Source organism: Crinia signifera, chromosome 1, assembly GCF_055691185.1.
Source record: "Crinia signifera chromosome 1, ASM5569118v1, whole genome shotgun sequence".
Classification (NCBI taxonomy): Eukaryota; Metazoa; Chordata; class Amphibia; order Anura; family Myobatrachidae; genus Crinia; species Crinia signifera.
Genome location: NC_139217.1, coordinates 269,344,369 through 269,365,283, shown reverse-complemented (window position 1 = coordinate 269,365,283; position 20,915 = coordinate 269,344,369). Strand labels below are relative to the sequence as shown.

The 20,915-nt window shown below is 42.7% G+C and overlaps 1 protein-coding gene across 1 annotated transcript in view; it reads left to right on the top strand.

The window, feature by feature from the left end:
• The window catches only part of SHB (SH2 domain containing adaptor protein B), a 195,663-nt gene extending 176,217 nt beyond the window's left edge, over positions 1 to 19,446 (top strand). The window contains exon 6 of the mRNA XM_083183794.1: positions 17,252 to 19,446. Coding sequence (XP_083039920.1) covers positions 17,252 to 17,435 — 184 coding nt within the window. The 3' untranslated portion in view covers positions 17,436 to 19,446. The remainder of the gene's footprint in view (positions 1 to 17,251) is intronic.
• Positions 19,447 to 20,915: the final 1,469 nt, after the last annotated feature.

The following is a 20,915-nucleotide window of genomic DNA, read 5'->3' as shown; positions in this document are numbered from 1 at the left end:
ACTTGAATCATTATACACTATTTATCCGTGATTCCAATTACACATGACGCCGCACACCGTGATGACAATTACACATTGTCGCACACCGTGATGACAATTACACATTACGTTGCACACCGTGATGACAATTACACATTGTCGCACACCGTGATGACAATTACACATGACGCCGCACACCGTGATGACAATTACACATTGTCGCACACCGTGATGACAATTACACATTGTCGCACACCGTGATGACAATTACACATTACGTTGCACACCGTGATGACAATTACACATTACGCCGCACACCGTGATGACAATTACACATTACGCCGCACACCGTGATGACAATTACACATTACGCCGCACACCGTGATGACAATTACACATTACGCCGCACACCGTGATGACAATTACACATTACGCCGCACACTGTGATGACAATTACACATTACACCGCACACTGTGATGACAATTACACATTATGTCGCACACCGTGATGACAATTACACATTATGATGCCCGTTACACCCCACACTGTGATGGCAATTACACAATACTCTCCACACCGTAATGCCTATTACACATTATGCCCCACACGCCGCTGCCGCACAACTCATGCCGTTTACTAATATGCCCCCACAGTGGCATATATGCCCCCACAGTGCCACACATATGCCCCCACAGTGCCAGATACGCCCCCACAGTGCCACATATATATGCCCCCAGTGCCAAATATGCCCCTAGTGCCACAGATATGTCCCCAATGCCACACATATGCCCCCGCAGTGACACACATATATGCCCCCACAGTGCCACACATGCCCATACAGTGCCAGATATGCCGCCACAGTGCCACATATATATGCCCCCACAGTGCCAGATGTGCCAGATATGCCCCCACAGTGCCACACATATGCCCATACAGTGCCACATATATATGCCCCCACAGTGCCAAATATGCCCATAGTGCCACAGAAGTGTCCCCAGTGCCACACATATGCCCCCACAGTGCCACATATTCCCATTGTGCCACAGATGTGTCCCCAGTGCTACACATGCACCCAAAGTGCCGGCAGCACAACTTACTGTTTCTCTGGGTGACTGGGTCTCCCCCTCCAGTCCCCCGCTGGTGCTGCTGCTTTCACTGTGTCCCTGTGCCGTCAGCCATTCATATCTCGCGGGCTGGCTCCTGATTGGCTGCCAGCCCGCGAGCTCCTATGATTGGCTGACAGCCTAATGACACAGTGAGCGAGGGGAAGGAGAGCGTCGCGCGATGCGCTCCCCTCCCCTCGGAAAAAACTCACGCTGGCTGTGCCTGCTCCCGCTGGCTGTGCCTGCTCCGTTGCGCAGTTGCGGACAGGGAGAGGGGGAGGGAGGCGGCGGCGGCGGGCGGGCGGGCGTCATTGGTGTGAGCTTAGCTGCCGGCCGGGCGCCCATCTGTTTAAAAGAGGTGGACAAGCCGTGCGGCGCCCCGGGCTGCTGCACGGCTTGTCCGCCTGTAGAAACGGCCCTGAAGCTGAATGCAGTTGCCACCCCCACTGCCCTGTGCGATGACATCACTCAAACACAAACACCTAGTTACTGCCTTGCTCTTTGCGCACCTACTGTACTTTCATTACTAGTTTCAAAGGCATTTCCCATGGATGTAAGCTGATGCAGTAATAATGTTGTACTGTGCCAATTGTTGTAGTATATCTTGCATTAAGTGGCCTACAGCATATACTGAGGACCATTGGCACACAAATATTTCCTCTTGCAGATTTGATTTATTCTGTCTGTGTCTGGTTGAGCAGAATTAGGTTGTTCTAAGGTCGAGAAAGACTTGATTGGCTGTTTGCTGATGCTCCCCTGATTGTGATTGGTGCTTTCTGTGGTGTTCGGTCATTAATTTTTTCGGAATGCATGCCCGCTTCTCAAGAGTGTACCCAGCTTAAGAGATGTTTTAGCAGTTGTAGTGTTGCTTCATATTTAAAGCATTTACACACATAATTTATTGTTACCACGTTCAGTCAGGTACTTATTCTCCAAAAATCTTCTCATGGATATTTATTTTGAGCAGCTCAGAAGCAAGTTACAATTTGTTCTAAACATTTTATCTTTCTAACTTTCTTCTGAACCCCTAGCACCCCCCCCCCCCCAGCCACCTTTACACTAATGACTCAGTAATTGAAACTTTAGTTTACATGACAAAAACTGAAAAGTCAAAAGCACAAGAGCATGCGCCTGCAACCAGTGACCTGTACAGGGCTGGTTGCGAGAGTGCGCTCCTAGTGATGTCACCGTGTACACACAGAAAGCACTGGTGATGTGGTCGCTCAGCGACCCTTTAGCCAGCAATTCTAGTTAATATCTCCCCATGTGTACAGGACTTTGGGCGGGATGTATTAAAATACATCGCCGCCCCCCCCCCCCCCCCCCGCCGCGATGCTGCCGCATATGTACTAACATATGCGGCTGGCATCGCGGTGCGGTGACGGAGGCCCCCCGCGATACCTGTACACTGGTGTGCGGGGGTCTCCGTCACCTCCCTGCCGCCAGGCTCTCCCCTCACGCCGGGGACAGCTAAGCAGGCTGTCCACGACGCTTTCTCCTCCCCCCTGCAGCCGGAAGGATGTCCGGCTGCTTCACTAGGGGGAGGCAGGGCTTACCTTCCGGGGTCCAGGAGGACCCTTCAGGAAGGTAAGCCAGAGGGGGGGTCGGCGAGGCAGCGGGTTTGCGTCGGCGTCGACGGGCGGCGAAAAGAAGCCCATAGGCTTCTATAGGGTATCGCCACCCAAAGGTGGCGATACCCTTCAGTGCGGTATCATTTTTGATACATTGTAAAATGCGGTAAAACCGGGGTTTTGCCGCATTTTCCATTTGATACATCTCGCCCTTTACACCTATTGTATGACACCTCTGTCAGCCCAAGGTGTGTGTGTGTGTGTGTGTGTGCACACCTTGTTGATGACCTTAAGTGCCCTCTCATCTTTAAAATATATTTACCACTTCTGTATAGCAGTTTTTGTATTAAATCTGATTGACTTCCCTTCCTGTCTACCACAAGGTTTTATCATTATAAGATAGAATTTCTTATTCTATGTACTGTACATCAGGGGCGGGCTGGGCCGGGGGGCAGGGTGCCATGTGCCCCCCGGGCCACTGGGTTACTTAGTGCTTTGGGCCACTGTCCTGCAGCTACAGACCCGTCTGTGACTGTACAGCAACAGCGACAGTCACGTGGCCGGGAGCGAGTGGGAGAAGAGGCAGTGAGAGAGTGCCAAGCAGCGGCCGGAGAGCAGGTGACGAATACCGGCTGACTTGGGGGAGCCAGCGTGGGATTCTGCTGAGGGGTCAGACTCAGGCGGGTCGGGAGCGCCCGGCTGCTTAAGCAGTACAGTCGGTCATCAATCCACCTCCGCCCCCTTCCCAAGAAACTGCCCCTGTCAATCTCTCAAAGACCCAGCGGAGTGACCGCCGCTGGAGCTGAAGTGACGTACTTCTCTGACTCCTCACCGCTGCCTGCTTCTGCAATGAAGAGACTTTTTGTGAAGAGCCGCACCGGGGAGCAGGCACCATGCTACCCAGACGCAGGTACCCACAGAACTGGATACATGCTGAGAAGAAGGGAGAAGCCCTCTATCTTAAGTGCTCCAGGTCCCCCTTTAACACTTCAAAATTACCACATGACATGTGCTGCTCTGTGCCCCTCACTTTCTCACCAGACACACGGATGTGGGCATGGGACCAGTGCCCAGTCCACAGACAACCCCTAATCCCTAGTGGCCCCCTCAGCACCTACTATCCTATTCAGGGCTGCATTTCCCTACATATATATATATATATTTGTGTATATATTTGTTGATTATATATATATATATATATATATATATATATATATATATATATATATATATATATAGGCATTATGGTGTGTGGCATAATGTATTTTGAGTATTATGGTGTGTGGCGTATTGCATAAGGGGCATTACAGTGTATTGTGTAAAATAACAATTTGTGACATATTTTGTAAAGGACCTGTGTACAGGGGGGGCACTGATTTTTTTGGCAGGGGGGAGCAAAATTCATAGTTGCACCACTGAGCCAGGGAGCAGATGCCAAACAGCGGCCGTGTAGCGGGAGACGAGCAGCGGCTGCCACTGGGGCCAGTAGACCCGCTGATGGTGGTGAGAAGACTTGTCTCACCTCCCCACCCACTTCTCTTTCCCCCGTCATATCTCTCCCTCTTGTCCCCTATCACCTCCCACTCCTCCCCAGTCAGCTTATTGGCATGCCCCCTTTTGAGCGACCACACCCATTTTTTTGGGCTGGTGCTCTGTAGTTGCCCCCTAGGCTAAAAGTTGCCAGCCAGCCCCTGCTGTACATACAAGTTCTATACTATAGTTTTTTGTTTTTTTTTGGTCTCCCCCCTAATCTGAATGTAACTGTACCATGCCTGGAATGTTGAATTGCTTTTTCATGGGGGAAGCTAATTTGACTTAAATGTTACTACATCTTACTCATGAATTATTCACTGTGCAATTACAGGAAAAGTCAGAAGTAGAGGAATATGTGTGGCTTAGAGCCACGCACCCAAACATCTGCAGAAATCTGTGATGTATTATTACTCTGATGATTAGCTAAGTGCAATGTTTTACGAGCTGTCTTGCTATCAAATGCAGCACAGTTGGAAATCCTCAATCAGCTATGGTCTCCTTTGTTAGCATAATGAGAGATATATGTGCTGTGTAGGGGGCCATTTTGATACAGTAGTACTAGGGCTGGGGCAGCATTACATTGGAAGCATCCCCTCTTTCTTCACACAGGGAATAATTATTAAGGGTATCACTAAAGTGTAGTTTAAAGGAAGGAATACCTTTTTAATATTTGACATATATATTTAATCAAAAGTAGTATTTTACGTGAACAGTTTGCACAGTTTGTTTACAGATGCAATAGAAAATGGGCACAGGCCCTCTAAATGTGTTACACAATGCCTAAACGTGATTAGGGATGTCTCTATTCAACAAACACAATACAAATCTATTATTCATAACAGAAACACTTGTAATTAGTTCTAATTAAAATTTCCCGCTGCTTTGACATCCTATATATTGTTTGGTCAATTCAGTAAATAGACCATAACCATGTAATTACGTACAACAGAGACAGCATGTTATACTGTTGCAATGAGCAATTTTTACAGCCCCCTTCAGTTATTTTCTAAATAACAAACCCGCAACAATATAGATTAAGGGAAATCAGCTGTCTTCTCTATGGAATAGGATTTTGTTTATGAAACAGCACACAATAGCCTGCAAGCATCCGTGTGTCTGGCAACCATTGGCTCACATTAGGTGTAGCAGTGAAACTGCTCGTGGTAGTAGGGGTTCTCGTTTCCATGACAATTCAATCAACATCCTTTCTGTAAGTGAAAATGAGTGCTAGCCGTCCATGCTTTCAGGCACCTTTATGTGTGCGTGATGTCACCGCTGCAGTGAAATAAATTAACGTTTTAACTTTCACTGTAACCATTAGACCATGAAGCGATGACAGCCAGAAGAAAGTTAGATTTAAATGGCTAAAACATTAGCCAGGGAAAAAAAAGAAAAGCCTTTTCACCTCATTTGGAACAGGTTATTATGGCTGAGGAAGCTGCTTGTGCTTGTTTAATGTTCAATTAAGTTTTCCTATTGTGGTTTTGCATATGGCTGACATAATGTGGGCCAAGGGATTAGTATTAATTGCTTTCAATTTGGCAATATTGATTATTGATTTTTATGTACAGTATATAAAGAAACAGTGACTGCAACTCTACTTGTAACTGTTCCCTTGTTGTATTATCAGTGATCCATCTTTCGCATCACCAATTTTTCTGGTTTTGTTATTGCAGGTGTTTCCATGTACATCTAGCTTTCTTTTCCAGTAAAACACTAACATTCCATTTCTTATGGAGATACTCTACAACCACAGTCACATGCTGAATCTAGAAATGCAGCATATCATTTTAATAAGCAGAAGCTGCTTGTGTGTCATATTAGCTCCATTTTGCAAATAAGATGCTATTTAATGGAAAAAGTTGCAAAAAGACCCCTGGGTCTACAGAGTCACATGAAGCTCACGCGTTATGTATAAGATGATTTGTATCTTACGGAGGATAGATGTATTGTATGTAGACACATCTGTGTTAGATTTGTTGTTACAGATTCATCATTCAGATTCACCTAATGGGAACTTATCTGTTCAAGTATGTGTCCCTCTGCAAGTAGGGCATCTCTCTAAATGGAACAAATATACATAGTGGAACAGCCTTAAGACATGGCCTGTTGTTGGGTTGCATCTAATCTGTTCCAACATACCGGTGTTGGGCAGCCCAATTCCCTTCAAGAGCTGCATTTGCAGCCTTCTAACCTTCTAAGGCAGCACTTAACACATATCTTTAATAATAAGTAAATACACTATAATCAAAAAACACCAGTCCACAATAACCTTATTAGCAAGCATTTTAGTGTTACACTAAATAACAAGCCCTATGTGACCTCTGTGTCCCCATCTTTTCCAGCTGCTTTTGAAGTTAGGTAATTGGTGCAGTCACAGCTACATAGTCAGCATCAGCCAGCGTAGTCGTAGTAAGGCAGCGTGAAGTGTAAAGTAACGAGTAAAGCTGCCGGCGTCCACAGAGTCAGGTACGCTGTTCTGCCAGCGCACCCGACCCTGTGGACGCCCTATGCTACATAATACTTGTATCACGGCGCTGTTAGCCCAGCGCACCCGACCCTGTGGACGCCCTATGCTACATAATACTTGTATCACGGCGCTGTTAGCCCAGCGCACCCGACCCTGTGGATGCCCTATGCTACATAATACTTGTATCACGGCGCTGCCAGCCCAGCACACCTGACCCTGTGGGACGCCCGTTGGTACATAATACTTGTAAATTATCATGGCACTGGTGCACGCAACGTAGTTGTCGTAGTCAGAGCTATGTACGCTGGAGGGACTGCCGTGCTGGATTGACACTACGCTGAATAGAACAGTACGTAAACTACTTAATGGGCTCCGTGATAATACACAAGTACCCTAAAAACTGATAATGTTGTGGCACGCCGCTAAATAATAGGGTCTTAAAATTATGTACATGTCCTATTAATGAGCCATGTAAGCAGGTTCATGTACTGTAGCTCTCCCTGTACAGGAAGGAGGGAGACCATGTGGTACAGACTGCATGTCTATCCTCTGATGCCATCTGATGTGCAACACTGCTGATCTAGGCAAAGGAGAAGGTCAAGTTCAGTCTTATACTCTGTTTTGTGGCATGCCAAGCTTCACCCTCAGCCTTCTCTCCTATTTAATTAGATTAAGGCTACAGACTGTGCTAAATGTGTGATAAACCATTGTTATGGGGCCTACACACAGGACAATTTCAGGGCATTTTCTAAGCAATCTCACTAGATAGCGATACACGGCCCCATTCTGGATTAAGATCCAGTATGCTGGATAAATCTAGGTAATCCATGGTCAGGGCCAGTGCTCTCACCAGAGAACACTGTCCCTGACAGATTGCTCAGCGCTGTGTGCGGAGTGATCTACATTGCTCAAATCGTTCAGCAACATCACCCAGTGTGTAGGCCCCATTAGGATATTGGACCTAAAGGCATATCGGAGACACAGCGAAAATCGCTTGGAAGCACGATAGTGCATACACACCGAGCGATTTTCAGCCCGGTGATTTTCCCCATGATCTCTGTGCATACACGCTGGGCAAAAATGACAAGTGTGTACAGTATGCATCTTAGGGTCACCAGCTGCCATTACAACACTATATATATTTTATATATATATATGTCCAACAGGTCTTGTTGTTTTTGGCTTGAGAAAGGGGCGAGGCCCCGAAACGTTGCCTGTATGCACCAATAAACCCAGTTTGGTTTTGTTCACATCCACCTGAGTGCCACCCGTCTCTGCTTCCGTATACAGATGGAGCCGCTCTCACTCATCTTACTTAAGCCATGGCTCACCATGGCTATCCTATTGTTCTCAGCTGCAATAAAATACATAGAACAATACAGTAGGGGATTGATTAGCAGAGTAATCCAATTACTCACTTAATCCTATTATAGGAATGGATGAGAGTGGCTACAACTGTATATATATGTCCAGAAACAACCGGCACTGGCTAATGATAAATATACAACTGCTCCGGTGCCTTCTATCCCCCAAACCATGGGAGAAATATATAACCAAGTTTAAATGCAGCACTCAGGAGACTCCGTTGCTGTTTGTTGAACGGAGTCTCCTGAGTGCTGCATTTAAACTTTGTTTGTTTTTATATATATATATATATATATATATATATATATATATATATAGTTCCACGTGTAGACCGCACTCGCACTTGAATTGAGGTATCGCGGGGTGCCAGACAAAGGAGATGCGCGATGAGCGTATTTCCAATTATAGTCTGGGGTGTATCTACACCTATACTGGTGTAGAATGTCCAGCACTCTCCTAAATATAAGTCCCAAACAAATTTTGTAAAATCCAAAGAACTGGTTTTTATTCAATTTTCACAGGATGTCAAACGGATAAATTCACAGGTATTCATAGAACATGCCCCGACGTTTCGATCCAGCACAAGGGGACCTTTCTCAAGGAGCTATTAGTTCTGTAGTACATCGATCTCAACGGAAATGCAGAGGGAAAACCCTAGGTGACCGGAGCAGCTGCTCCGGTTCACACACACCTTGACAAAGGGCGCAGCCCCGAAACGTTGTTTGTTCCACTGTTTGTTTAATACAACTTTTAAAAGACCTACGAGTGCCAGTCTTTTTCTTCTACTATATATATATATATATATATATATATATATATATATATATATATATAGTGATGTGAAGAGGCGGCACTCTTAGGTCTTTGAAGAAATCTTTCAGGCTAGAAACACCATAACTTATATCAAAGTTATGAACTTGATATAAGTTATGGTGTTTCTCGCCTGAAACATTTCTTCAAAGGCCTAAGAGTGCCGCTTCTTCACATCACTATCTACCCTCCTCCTGGATTGAAATAATTGAGGAAGGCACCAGGGCAACTACAAGTAAGAAGGGATTGAGTGCCAGTTCCAACCAACCTCTATAATATGATATGGCTATTTCTTTTGTTCCAATTCCTATTTAATTGTTGATGTCCTTATATTCTTATATTTCATTTATTTTACAAAATATATGAATAAGTCAATTATTGAAATGTACTGAAAATGTAATATTGCACATCATTTACATGTCACTTTTAGTCATGTTAAACATGTCAAAAAAAATTTTTAATACTGATTATTGCCTTAAACCCTCTTTTTAAAGCAACTAATTCCAAAAACCATCTCTTAATTGTCTGTCATTTCCCAGTAAGAAAAATATATTAGTGTCAAAATCTTCCCTCCGTCAACACAGGAACTGTTTAATGAACAGTCATTCCAGTGGTATTTATTTAATCCTAATTATGTATCTGAAGATGTCACCTTCACCCACTGTGCAATCATGTCTGGCAGAATGGAATAATTCCTGTGAAGAAATGAAATTTGCATTAAGATTCAAGTCCGGCAGGTCTGTAATTACAGTGCTACTGCCTACAGAGCCTCATAGTCCCTAGGAACATGGACAAATCATGGGAGATAAATGTGTAACATTTGCAAGACATTGTGAATTGTTGATTTAGAAGCACATGTCTAAAAACCCATTAGGAGTTCAGCTGTTTACTACCTATGTAGTACAGACCAAACAACTAGGCTAAATACATTGATAAACCTATTACTTTGCTTCTTGTACATATAATTATATGTAGAAATCATCCATTCTTCCAGTCATTTCATGAAGAACTTAGGGGTAGATTTATTAAGCTCGGTGAAGTGATAAAGGGTCTGGTTTTTTATCACCGGCCAATCAGCTCCTACCTTTCGTTTTTCAAACCAAGCCAGTAACTTCACAGGTAGGAGCTGATGGGGTATGAAAAGGTCGGAGGACGCGTACCGCCGCCCCTCGCTGGCTCGCTGCGCTCACCGCACTTCGGGTTGGCATTGATTGTGGGGTGGCGTTAACAATGGGAGGGGCATTTGACATAGTCATTACCCATCAGGGTGGGTGTACAATCAAAAATCGGGTCGGGGGGGGGGGGCATTTAACATAGGAATTAAAAATACAATTAAAAATCAGGTTCGCAATGCGATGTGACCGATTTTTGGTTGTACAATGACCTAAGATTAAAAAATCGGGCGCCCAGATAATACACAAGTACCTAAGTGATGGAGGGGATTATGATATTACCATCTTGGCGGGTGGGCGACTATTTCCAAGGCTTGCACTGGAACTGCCAATGACCCCCTCAACCTTCTAATTATTTTAGCCATAGCTAAAGGTGGCCATACACTACTGCCATTTTGGCTGATTTAACCCGATTCCGACATATCGGTTCGTGAAATCAGGCAAATTGCATGAGTTTTAGATCCAATTCATGGCCCCGGGAGCATCGGATCGGACCACCTAGTTCGCAAGTCATGCACCTAGGATCGGACAGCCTCCGGCAGCACTTGCTGGTATGACATGCAATATATCACATGCAAAAGGACCACATGCGATATATTGCATTCAATTCTGCTGCCCGGGAGGTGCAAAAGGATTGCATGCCACTTCTCCCTTTTGGAGAAGTTGCAGAAGTTTTTTGGGGTCTTTATGCTGCTAAACTCAACAATACGTTTGAGAGGAGCTGATCTGTTAATAAGAGGGTTGTACTGATGAGGTAGAAGGTTGCACAATAAAATAGCAGCCGGTGGCTTCCAAAGGCTGATTATGTACTTGCTGAAATCTCAGGGTTCATCAAAAGAGTCAAGGATATCTTTGCTACATCAGTACATTGGGAAAGCCTGGTTTTTAAGAATGTTGACTAGCACAAAACAAGAAGGAAAAAAAAAAGAAAACTTCAAGAACCCTGAAGCACATTATATGGTTTTACTGCCATCTATATGGACAACTTTAAAGTTAATTAATTATTACAAGTGGAATCGCGCCATTGGACGTACAACACATCCTATGGGGACTATTCAATGAATGACTGTCGGGACTGAATGATTGGGGGTGTGATATACTGTACTGATATTGCACGATATATAGTGCATACCCAGTTTTACAGTACAACACATTGTAACTACCTGCAACAGTTTCTTAATTATTTTCAAAAGGGCCTTATACAATAAATATTAGCATTTATTTATTATACTTATTGGCTGGCATTTAATCTTTCACAGATGCACAAATTCCCATAATGATTGGGTGCCACTGCTGCCATCAGAACATTTTCTACAAATTAGGTCCATCCCTCTAATTCAGGCAAGGCCAACCTGTGGCTCTCCAGCTGTTAAGAAACTACAAATCCCAGCATGCCCTAGCACAGTATGACTTTTATCTAATGCTAAAACTCTGACAGGGCATGCTGGAATTTGTAGTTTCACCAAAGCTGGAGAGCCATGGGTTGGCCAGGAATGCTCTAATTGGATGCAGTAACTAATACTGGGCTGTGACATTAATCCTCACATTTTTTCTCAAGCTGTAAAGTGCTTGGTTTTTCAGCACTTCATTCCTCTTCATGTTCTGCGACTGCATTTACCATGGCCATTGTTATGTGTTAAATGGTCCTCCTTAAAAACTTTATATGTAAAATCACTTAATAAATGGAGAAGAATCTGTTAATTCCAGAAGATGGTTTGTACAAAAAATACTTGAGATGGTCAATATTCATTTCATGTCTTTTTATTCTACTTTACTGAAGTCCTACTGTCCGGTTCTATATTATGCAAGATGACGTCATATAGTGGACTCACTAGTATAGCACGCTTGTTTTCCTGGTTATTAAGAGAAAAATAAGGGATTCCTTTCATTATAAATACATTTCTTTTCGGTACTTATGTAGTATCTGGGCTGCCGATTTCTAAATCGGGTCGGATCGGGAGATCGCATCGCATCGCATGCGACCATGCGATTCGATGCGATGCGATGCGATGACCCGATTTTTCCATAGGAATCAATGTTAAAATGGACTGAGTCCATTTTAACATGGAATTCAATGGGAAAAATGGGTCCTTTTCATACCCCTACTATCCAAGTGGGCATGGAGTTGGATATAAACCTGTGGCGAGCGTAGCGAGCCACCGAGCCCGAAGCGTGGCAAGCGAAGCGAGCCCCGCGAGGGGACGAATACCGTCCCCTCGCGGGGCGCGCTTCGCTCGCCACGCTTCGGGCTCGGTGGCTCGCTACGCTCGCCACAGGTTTATATCCAACTCCATGCCCACTTGGATAGTAGGGGTATGAAAAGGACCCATTTTTCCATAGGAATCATTTTAACATTGATTCCTATGGAAAAATCGGGTCATCGCATCCGATATCGGATGCGATGCGATGCGATATCGCATCGCATCGCATCTGATTGTATGCCTTAACTTAAGGCATACAATCAAAAAATCGGCAGCCCAGATACTACATAAGTACCTTCTTTTCTTTTCAGCGTGTGCAACCATTATCTATTTAACATTAAATAGAGCTATCTCTAGTATACTGTGTAGGTGGCTAGGACATACTTGTCTGACTTCATAATGTTACACAAATCTATAAAATTAGAGGTTCTGAATTGTTCCAAGATTTATTTTTCAGTTCTCTCCTTACATGTTACACTAATTAATTATTGAGCACTTGACATTAAATACTTACCATAAGCTACTTATCAGCAAATGCCCACATGATAGCAAAATAGAAGCTAGAGAGCAACCTTGAATAAGAAGACATTCATAATCATGTGGATTATGTATTTGTCCCTCTATGCTACTGTACTGTCCTACTGTATAACAAAGATTTAAGGTGGCATTGTAGGATGAATGGGTGATGTTACAGAAACATTCCAAGTAATACATTTCTGTACACTTTTTTTTTTGTAGGAAGGAGGTAGCAAATATAATGCATCCAAATCCCATATTTCAATTTAAACACAGCAGGTATCTATTGCTCTATTATTGGTAATTTGAGTACAGAGCTAAATATGAGAAGCAAGCACATAAGTATTGAACAAATTTTTATCTCAATCGATTGCAGCGGTCTTTCTTGTCTGTTAATAATACGCAATTAAAAAGTTTGGTATGTGTGGAGTTTTCCACCACTGCTGTGTGCCTTCATCATATACAGTATGCATAACTCCCAACATTCCCGAAAACCGCGGGAATGTCCTGGTTTTCTGGGACATTCCCATGTCCCTCCCGCGGCCGGCAGTGTCCCGCGGTAAGGGCGGTTGGGAGTCCCCCCTGTCTGCTGCTGAGCAGCGGTGCATAAACGCTGTGCTCACGCGCACAACATCTATTCCCACAGCCAGGGGGCTAGGGGCATGGCTAGAGGCTCACACAGTCTCTGGGTCATGCCCCCATAGCATCAAAATGGGGGCGTGGCCTCACAGGAGAGCCGCAAGTCTAGGCCACACACCAACATTTTTTTGACGCGCCTACGGCACGCATCCCTCTGTCCCAACTCTGTCTCCCTGAAAGTTGGGAGGTATGAGTATGTACAATACACAAAGCTATTTGTATAAACACAATGTAGAACTTTAACACTCTGCACTTAATGTGATCGCCACAATCTTGATTTGATCTGTTAAGTTAAATAGATCAATTAACCTCAAATAAAAGTTTTCTCATTAAAGATAGAGACCTATGATATCCTTTATTATTAAAGGTTGGTTAAACATGGTTTCATACAATGTCATACTGCAGCAGGACCCAGACTTGAGTGACAGGACCACTGTACATTTATGAGTGGCCCAAATGGACTGGTTTTAGAGCTTGGAAAAAGAGGTGATCAAATTGTTGGAAGATGACCATAATTAGCTTCTGTGCACAATTATCTTCTGAGAACATTTCCTTACATATTGTTTGTAATGGCATCATTATAGGACATCAATGTCTTGGGGCTACACATACATCATTGTCCAGCCAATTGCCTAATATCACCTCAATACTGCATCACAGGGGCATAAAGAGCCTTAGCGGGCCCTGGTACTTTACAGGGGGCATAGCCTAATCGCAGGAGGTGTGGCTATGCACCTTAGAATAAAATACAGAAAAAAATGTACTTTAAGCACCTGCCCAGAACACAGCAGCATGTGCTGGGCCCCGGTAATTAGTACTCCCTCTCTTTTGGCACCACTGAGACTATGTTATGTTGTTGGATACTGTACTTCAGATCAACTTTCCTTCAACCATCCAACTAGTTGATTGGATGGAATAAAATTTGTACTGGATGGGTGCAATTGTGAGTTATGCTTCAGTAATTTGCTCCTACAATCTGGAAAAGGACAACATCTGTCGGTTAGACAAAGTACTGTAGCTGAATCTCTTTGATTTAAACAATTTGACTGAAGGTTTTGTCCACTTTCCTGGGTTTGTGAGCAAATAGCTGATTGTAATTTTCTCCCATAGAGTACCAGATTTTCAGCCCAACCAACCAACTTGTTGGATGGAAGTCAATCTAGTGTATGGCCAACATCTGGCGAGCTCCTGAAATTTTAGCAACTCAAGCATGTTATAAGCCAACTCTTATCTTAGGTATAGTGATCCTTTAAAATGTTGATCGTAAATATACTTGATTATCTTGTTTAAATTTGGAAGTAGGTGTTGGAATTGTGATTCTATTATTTTTTTATCATTTTTTTTTGCACTTATAACAAAGTACATGCAGAATATATTAAGCACTGTGTATCTTAGTAAATAAAGCAGAAATTGATCCTCTTTGAGAATGGAGTACATTTCTCCTTAATGCATTCCGCTGACTAATGCTCTTTATGCAGCGAGTTAATAGACAGTACCATTGCTCAGTTTGCTGTAATTGCTGTGTTAGATTGCAGAGCCATTATCACATGCTTTATACATCGCCTGTCTGTGTATTTTAGATAACACGGTCTGTATGCACAGGAGACTTCTATTCTGGTCCTCTCTGTCATCATGTGCTGTAATTCCTGTCATTGTTTCCTGCTTCTGATATTGGTGCATTCTATCATACAATAGCCCTGCATATTCCTGAGGATAATAGGAGTTTAGATTACCACACAACAAATCTCCCAGACGTGGAGGTTGAACTGGTGACAGTTTGCATCTGATGAATTACAGTCCACTCTATATGGTTTTGGACTGCTGCCCTTTTCGTACCCATCTTTTTTAATGCACTATAAATCCTGCTTGCTAGTAATGATGCTTTTAATTCTAGCCTTTTGTGCCACTGCTATTATTTTGGGTGACTGTTTTACAGCAGCGCTAATCCTGTTTTTCAGAAGCATAAATAGAGAGAGATAGTATGGACATGTATTCTACTGTGTTGAGTACAGAGATAATATAGTGATATTTTTTGGTTTCCTAGAAGGTCAAAATAGACAGTGCTATATGCACATCCCTGCCACAATTGCTCTAAACACTTTCACGTCACACCCTACAACAATTTTCTCTTCGTCTTTCAGATGTACATTGGCTGATCCAATTGCAGTATATTTTCCCGATGTCCTATCTGTTTCCATCTACATGTGCCACTTTATTTAAATGGTTCATGTATCGAAGGTTAATGTGGTAGCTTTCCATATTAGTATACGAGACCTAGTGATGTGTGCCAATGTTTCTGACCTCCCCGCCACAATATAATGATGCAAACTGCATCACGGTGGGAAACTGACTCTCTCTTGGGATTCCCTGAGGAACTATTTTGGGAGTCTCCCAGACAATCCAGGAGAGTTAGCAAGTATGGGACGTAGAGGACTGCAAGGTTTTTAGAAGTGAACACTGGATGGTAACAGTTTTCTGAAAACAAATTGCCAAAATAAAGTGTTCTCTTGAGGTTCCCATACACTAGGGCTATATACATGCGATTTGATCACATTGGAGCCGTCGAGTCTACATTGGAGATATGTGTTTTCTTTCTATAACAAATCACATTGTAATAGGTTGATAGCTACAATTACTGTAAGTCCGTTATCTACCTCTTGTGTTTTTGTTATGATTAAGATGCACATTAGAGACCTTAAGCTGGGTACACATTAGATAATTTTTTTTAACAATTTTGCCAATGACAATGGGCCGGAACAACAAAATGGGTACTTATGTAATATCTGGGCTCCAGTTTTTCCTATGAGACCACGTCCCCTCGTGGGGCTCGCCTCGGGCACGGTGGCTCGCTGCGCTCGCCACACTATATAAAATCAACTCCATGCGTAGTTGGATAGTAGGAGTATGAAAAAACGGGGTGCATTTAACATGGGAGCCCAGAAAATACATAAGTACCACAAAATGTTCAAATCGTCCAATGTGTACACACTGTGTCGCTGCTGATGTGTGCTACCATGCGTTGGCATCCTCTGTTGGCACTTCATGCAGCTCCCTCCGATTACTTAGCTATCCATAGCCAGGTCCATCTCTTCATTGCTACCAGCTTAGGAATGTGTACACACTTGCTGATGCTGGGTCCTGTCACACACTATCTCCCTTGGTACACACATAGTCTAATGTGCAGTTTGATCTGCTTTCAGCTTAAAACCTGCCCAGTGTGTACGGGGCAGCGATGAGCGCTGATGCACGCTCTGCATCATCGACGCCCACCGACGTTCATTTTGTATTATCAGCAGATGAGCGACCGGGTGGTTGGCTTTCAACCAAGTCATCCACCCCTTGGTAAATCACTTGGACGGGCGAAAATCGCTGTGTGTGTATGTATATGCACTGAGCATTTTCAGCCCTGCGAATTTCCTCATCATCGCTGTCCATACACGCTGGGCAAAAACTCCCAGTGTCTATGCACCTGTTATTTTTATTGTGCGACTCATATTACAGAAGTACTTCCAAAACCTCATCATACACCTGAATGCTGGATTGCTACAATGACACATTTTTGTATTTAAATATTCTTTTACTTGTATTAGTTTATCTGTTGCACTTAACCCTTTGCAGTTCAATTTTTATTTTATTTTTCCAATTCAAACAGTCTGGTTTAAATGTTTTAAATTAATTGTTGTTGTTTTTCACGCTTCGGGCTCGGTGGGCTCGCCACACTATATAAAATCAGCTCCATGCCGAGATGGATAGTGGGGGTATGAGCGTACTAACTATAGTGGGCTCACAACTAACATATAAGTACCGTGCAAAGTACAGGCATGTGATAGTTGTGATTACATTTTTAGTGCATTCATTGGTTTTAATGTATCTCCTTTTTTATGTTTACAGAAGCAGCCAAGGATTCATGCACATGAAACTGTCAAAAGCCAAAGAAAAATACATCTTGGGCCAGAACAGTCCTCCTTTTGACAGCATTCCTGAAGTCATCCATTTCTACACCACAAGAAAACTTCCAATAAAAGGGGCTGAACATTTATCACTCCTCTACCCTGTAGCTGTGCGGACCCTTTAAAGCACAGAAGGGATGAACTACCCCCTTCCTGTGGACAGGGGACTGTGAAGATTCATTGTTACCAGTAGAGGGCAGCACCACAAATCAGCAGGGTACTGCAGGTGGACTATTCACTCACTGACATTGTGAAACGTCAGTTATGGGCACTCACAATATGTACGATGTTGCACTATGGCTTTCATAAAGGACACTGTTTCTGTTTTGAGTAGGAACATTGGAGAACCAGAAGATTGCAATCTAAGGTGGCAAGGAAGAGATTGTAAGCTAGCCTTGCAATGCTTATGTAGGAGGAGGATCTTTGTGTTACATGATTTTATATTGCAATATAAACTATTTGGGGTGTTCAATGTTCACCTCCTCCAATACATGATACTTCTGTTAAATACATTCTTGACACTAAAAGACCTGTGATATACAGTCAGGAAAAAGTTTCTCAATTAGTTTGCCTTTTACTCTTTCTACTGTGATTTATGCAGTGTGTTTCCTCGCCTTGCTAATGTCATCAATGATGGGTCAACTTGTAATTTATTAAAATTAAGGGTTATGAAGTTGCAAGCTGTGGCGGCTTCAGAGCTGGTGCTGCAGCACAGCCAAAATTCAAATTGGGGGGGCCACACCACCTGCCAGTGAGTCCTGGTTGGTAATGTTTGGTAGCATTTGATGGGGGGAGTTGGCTCCCCTATTTTAATTTTTACTATACTGCAGCCCCACCTCTGCAAGTGTCATGGTTGCAAGGCTTTAAAGCTGAACTACCACTCAATAATAGGTACATGGCAAAGGAGGAAGGTGCTATTACTCTATTATCTTTAACTAGGAGGTAGTGCAGCTTTAAAACGCTGTTTGGAGTTATGTTTCCATTTTTGACCATATGAACAGAAACTTATAGGGCCTATACACAGGGAGATTTTACTGAGCATTGTAAATCGCTCAGCAAGATTGCTCAGCAGACAGCGCTGCACAGCGATGTGTCAGCGATATGTGCTGAGCGATCTGTCAGGGTTAGTGTTCTCCGGTGAGAACGCTGGCCCTGACAAGCAATCTAACTAGATTTATCTAGCACGCTGGATCTTAATCTCTATGGCCCCTACACACGCAGTGATTTTGGGCTCATTTTCAAACAATCTCGTCCATTTAAGTCAGATCATTTAGAAAATGCCCTGAAATCACCCCGTGTGTAGGGGCTATTAGCTAAATGGCAAAATGCCTTTTAAGAGATGAGTTTTTATGGTACAGAATCGTGGAGGCCATAATTCCAAAGCTAGGTCACATTAAAGAAGTTCTAGAATAAACGTTTGATAAACCATTTCTTACTATGTTGTTATCCTTAAAGTTGATGATGTCTCCTTCAAATAAGCAATGCATAGTCTCCCTTTTGTTCTAAGGGTATGCTAATCAGGCTCATGCCCTGAGAGATTTCTCATTTGATTGCTGTGTGTGAACAGTTAATAGCTTCAGTTTTGTCACCTTTCCAACACCAAGCTTTGGATCACATACAGCATTTCCGTGGTACCTGTGCGAACGGGCACACAGAGCCTGCATGGAAGGCCCTGGCCTGCTCTGACAATATATCTTGTAATACTTATCTGTTAGAGCAATAACCTGTTTGTTTCTCACTTGCTTCTTCATAATCAGCCATTGCGCTCTAAGTTCTGGTTTAATTATTTATGAATAGGGTATGTAAATAAAGAAAATAGCAGTTTAATATATAATTATATTTTTGACCCCGTTTTTGGTACAGAGGAAGAGTTGTTGTGCACCTTTTTACAGTCAGAGGCCTTAAAGGGCAATGTTGACCATGTTTAGTGTTTGTACAGTGTGACTGTTTAGCGGGGAAGCATTAGTCAAATGTTCTAGGTTTAAACAACAAAATCAGGGTATTGTTATTTTTGACTGCTTGTGAATCCTGTTTCTTTTTCGTTGTGAAGCTTGTTTTTGCCTTCTATACGAATAGCAAAAAAAACCACAGTATTAGGATTTCATCCTTATCTCTAATAAAATGGTCTTCAGCATGTGTAAGTGATAATTATTGTGTCTGCCAATCTGTTGTCATCATGTCGTTGGAATTTTTTTATTTTTGTGCAATACATTATATGCTTTCCAAGCTATGGTTTTGTGCGTATCTTACTGGTAATTGCTAAGAATGATCAAGCTAGGGAGATCATCACATGAAGGTGACTCTTAATTGATATCTGAAGCAATGGTTTATTCATATTTTAATGCAAAAGCTATTCACTTATGCTTCTGGATTTGCACTTCATTACCCCCGAATTCTAATGCAAATTGGGTTCCGATTTGCAGGGAACTTTGCCTAAGAGGTCAGACTTGAAAAAAATTTACAAGTGTCTTGATGTGAATGAGCGAAAATGAGAAATCCCATTGCGGGGAAGCAGCCTTGCCTGACATCTGACATTTAATTACAAGCCTCTCCAGCAAGACACCCAAATTATACCACTTCAGTGATTTCTATAGACAAAACTGACAGGGACCATACAGTGCCCCCGACTTAAGCTATCAAGAAAGACAATCTCATGGTTTCAAAAAGCTACATTTATTTATAAAAAAAAAAAAGAGTTCCCCATTTGTTACTCTGCACAATGATATTCAAAATCCTTAAAAATATATATCTCGTTTTGGTAAATGGAAGCAATCTTTTTTGCATGCTTTTAACATCACAATAAACTTTTAATTCTCCAAGGGAAAGTTAAAAACTCCAAATGACTGTCTTGGATGATTTGCCAGCATAACTGGTTGGCCGCTTTTCATAGTGAATCAGGCAAAGAGAATTTTACATTTGTGTGTAAAATAAACAAATAACTACTGCAGGAGAAGTTTCTATTTCTGTATGTAGTTGTCAATGTGTGCACTGTACGTCCTTGCATTTTTGTCATGTTGTAACCCAGGCAGCAACAACAAAAACAGCACCAACTGCAAAGGAATCCTGTAGGAGTCACTGGTAACCACTAGCCCTCCGTGTAACCATATCTTTCCTATACAGAGGTTGGTGTAGAACAGTATACACACAGGTAATTGATTGCTCCCTCTTCTCTCTCTGGGCCAGATTCTCTAAGCTTCAAAAGTGATAAAATACAGAGTGATAAACAGCCAGCCAATCAGCTCCTACCTGCCATGTCACAGGCTGTGTTTGAAAAATGTCAGGTAGGAGCTGATTGGCTGGCTGTTTATCACTCTCTATTTTATCACTTTTGGAGCTTAGAGAATCTGGCCCTTAAAGAGGCCCCTGTCTTTGAAAGACCTAAAGAGCAAAGCGTCTTCATGGAACCTGCCCCTTAAAGCTTGTAGTAAATAATTACTAACCTAATGTTATTGCATATAAACACATATGTTTTTTTTTTTATTGCAAGCATTATATTTGAATAGATCTTAATAGCGACTAGAAAAATAAATAAATTTCCCTTTTTGTATACATTTATTAATTTATATATTATTAAGCATAGCCTATGAAAAGTACTCATATTAGAT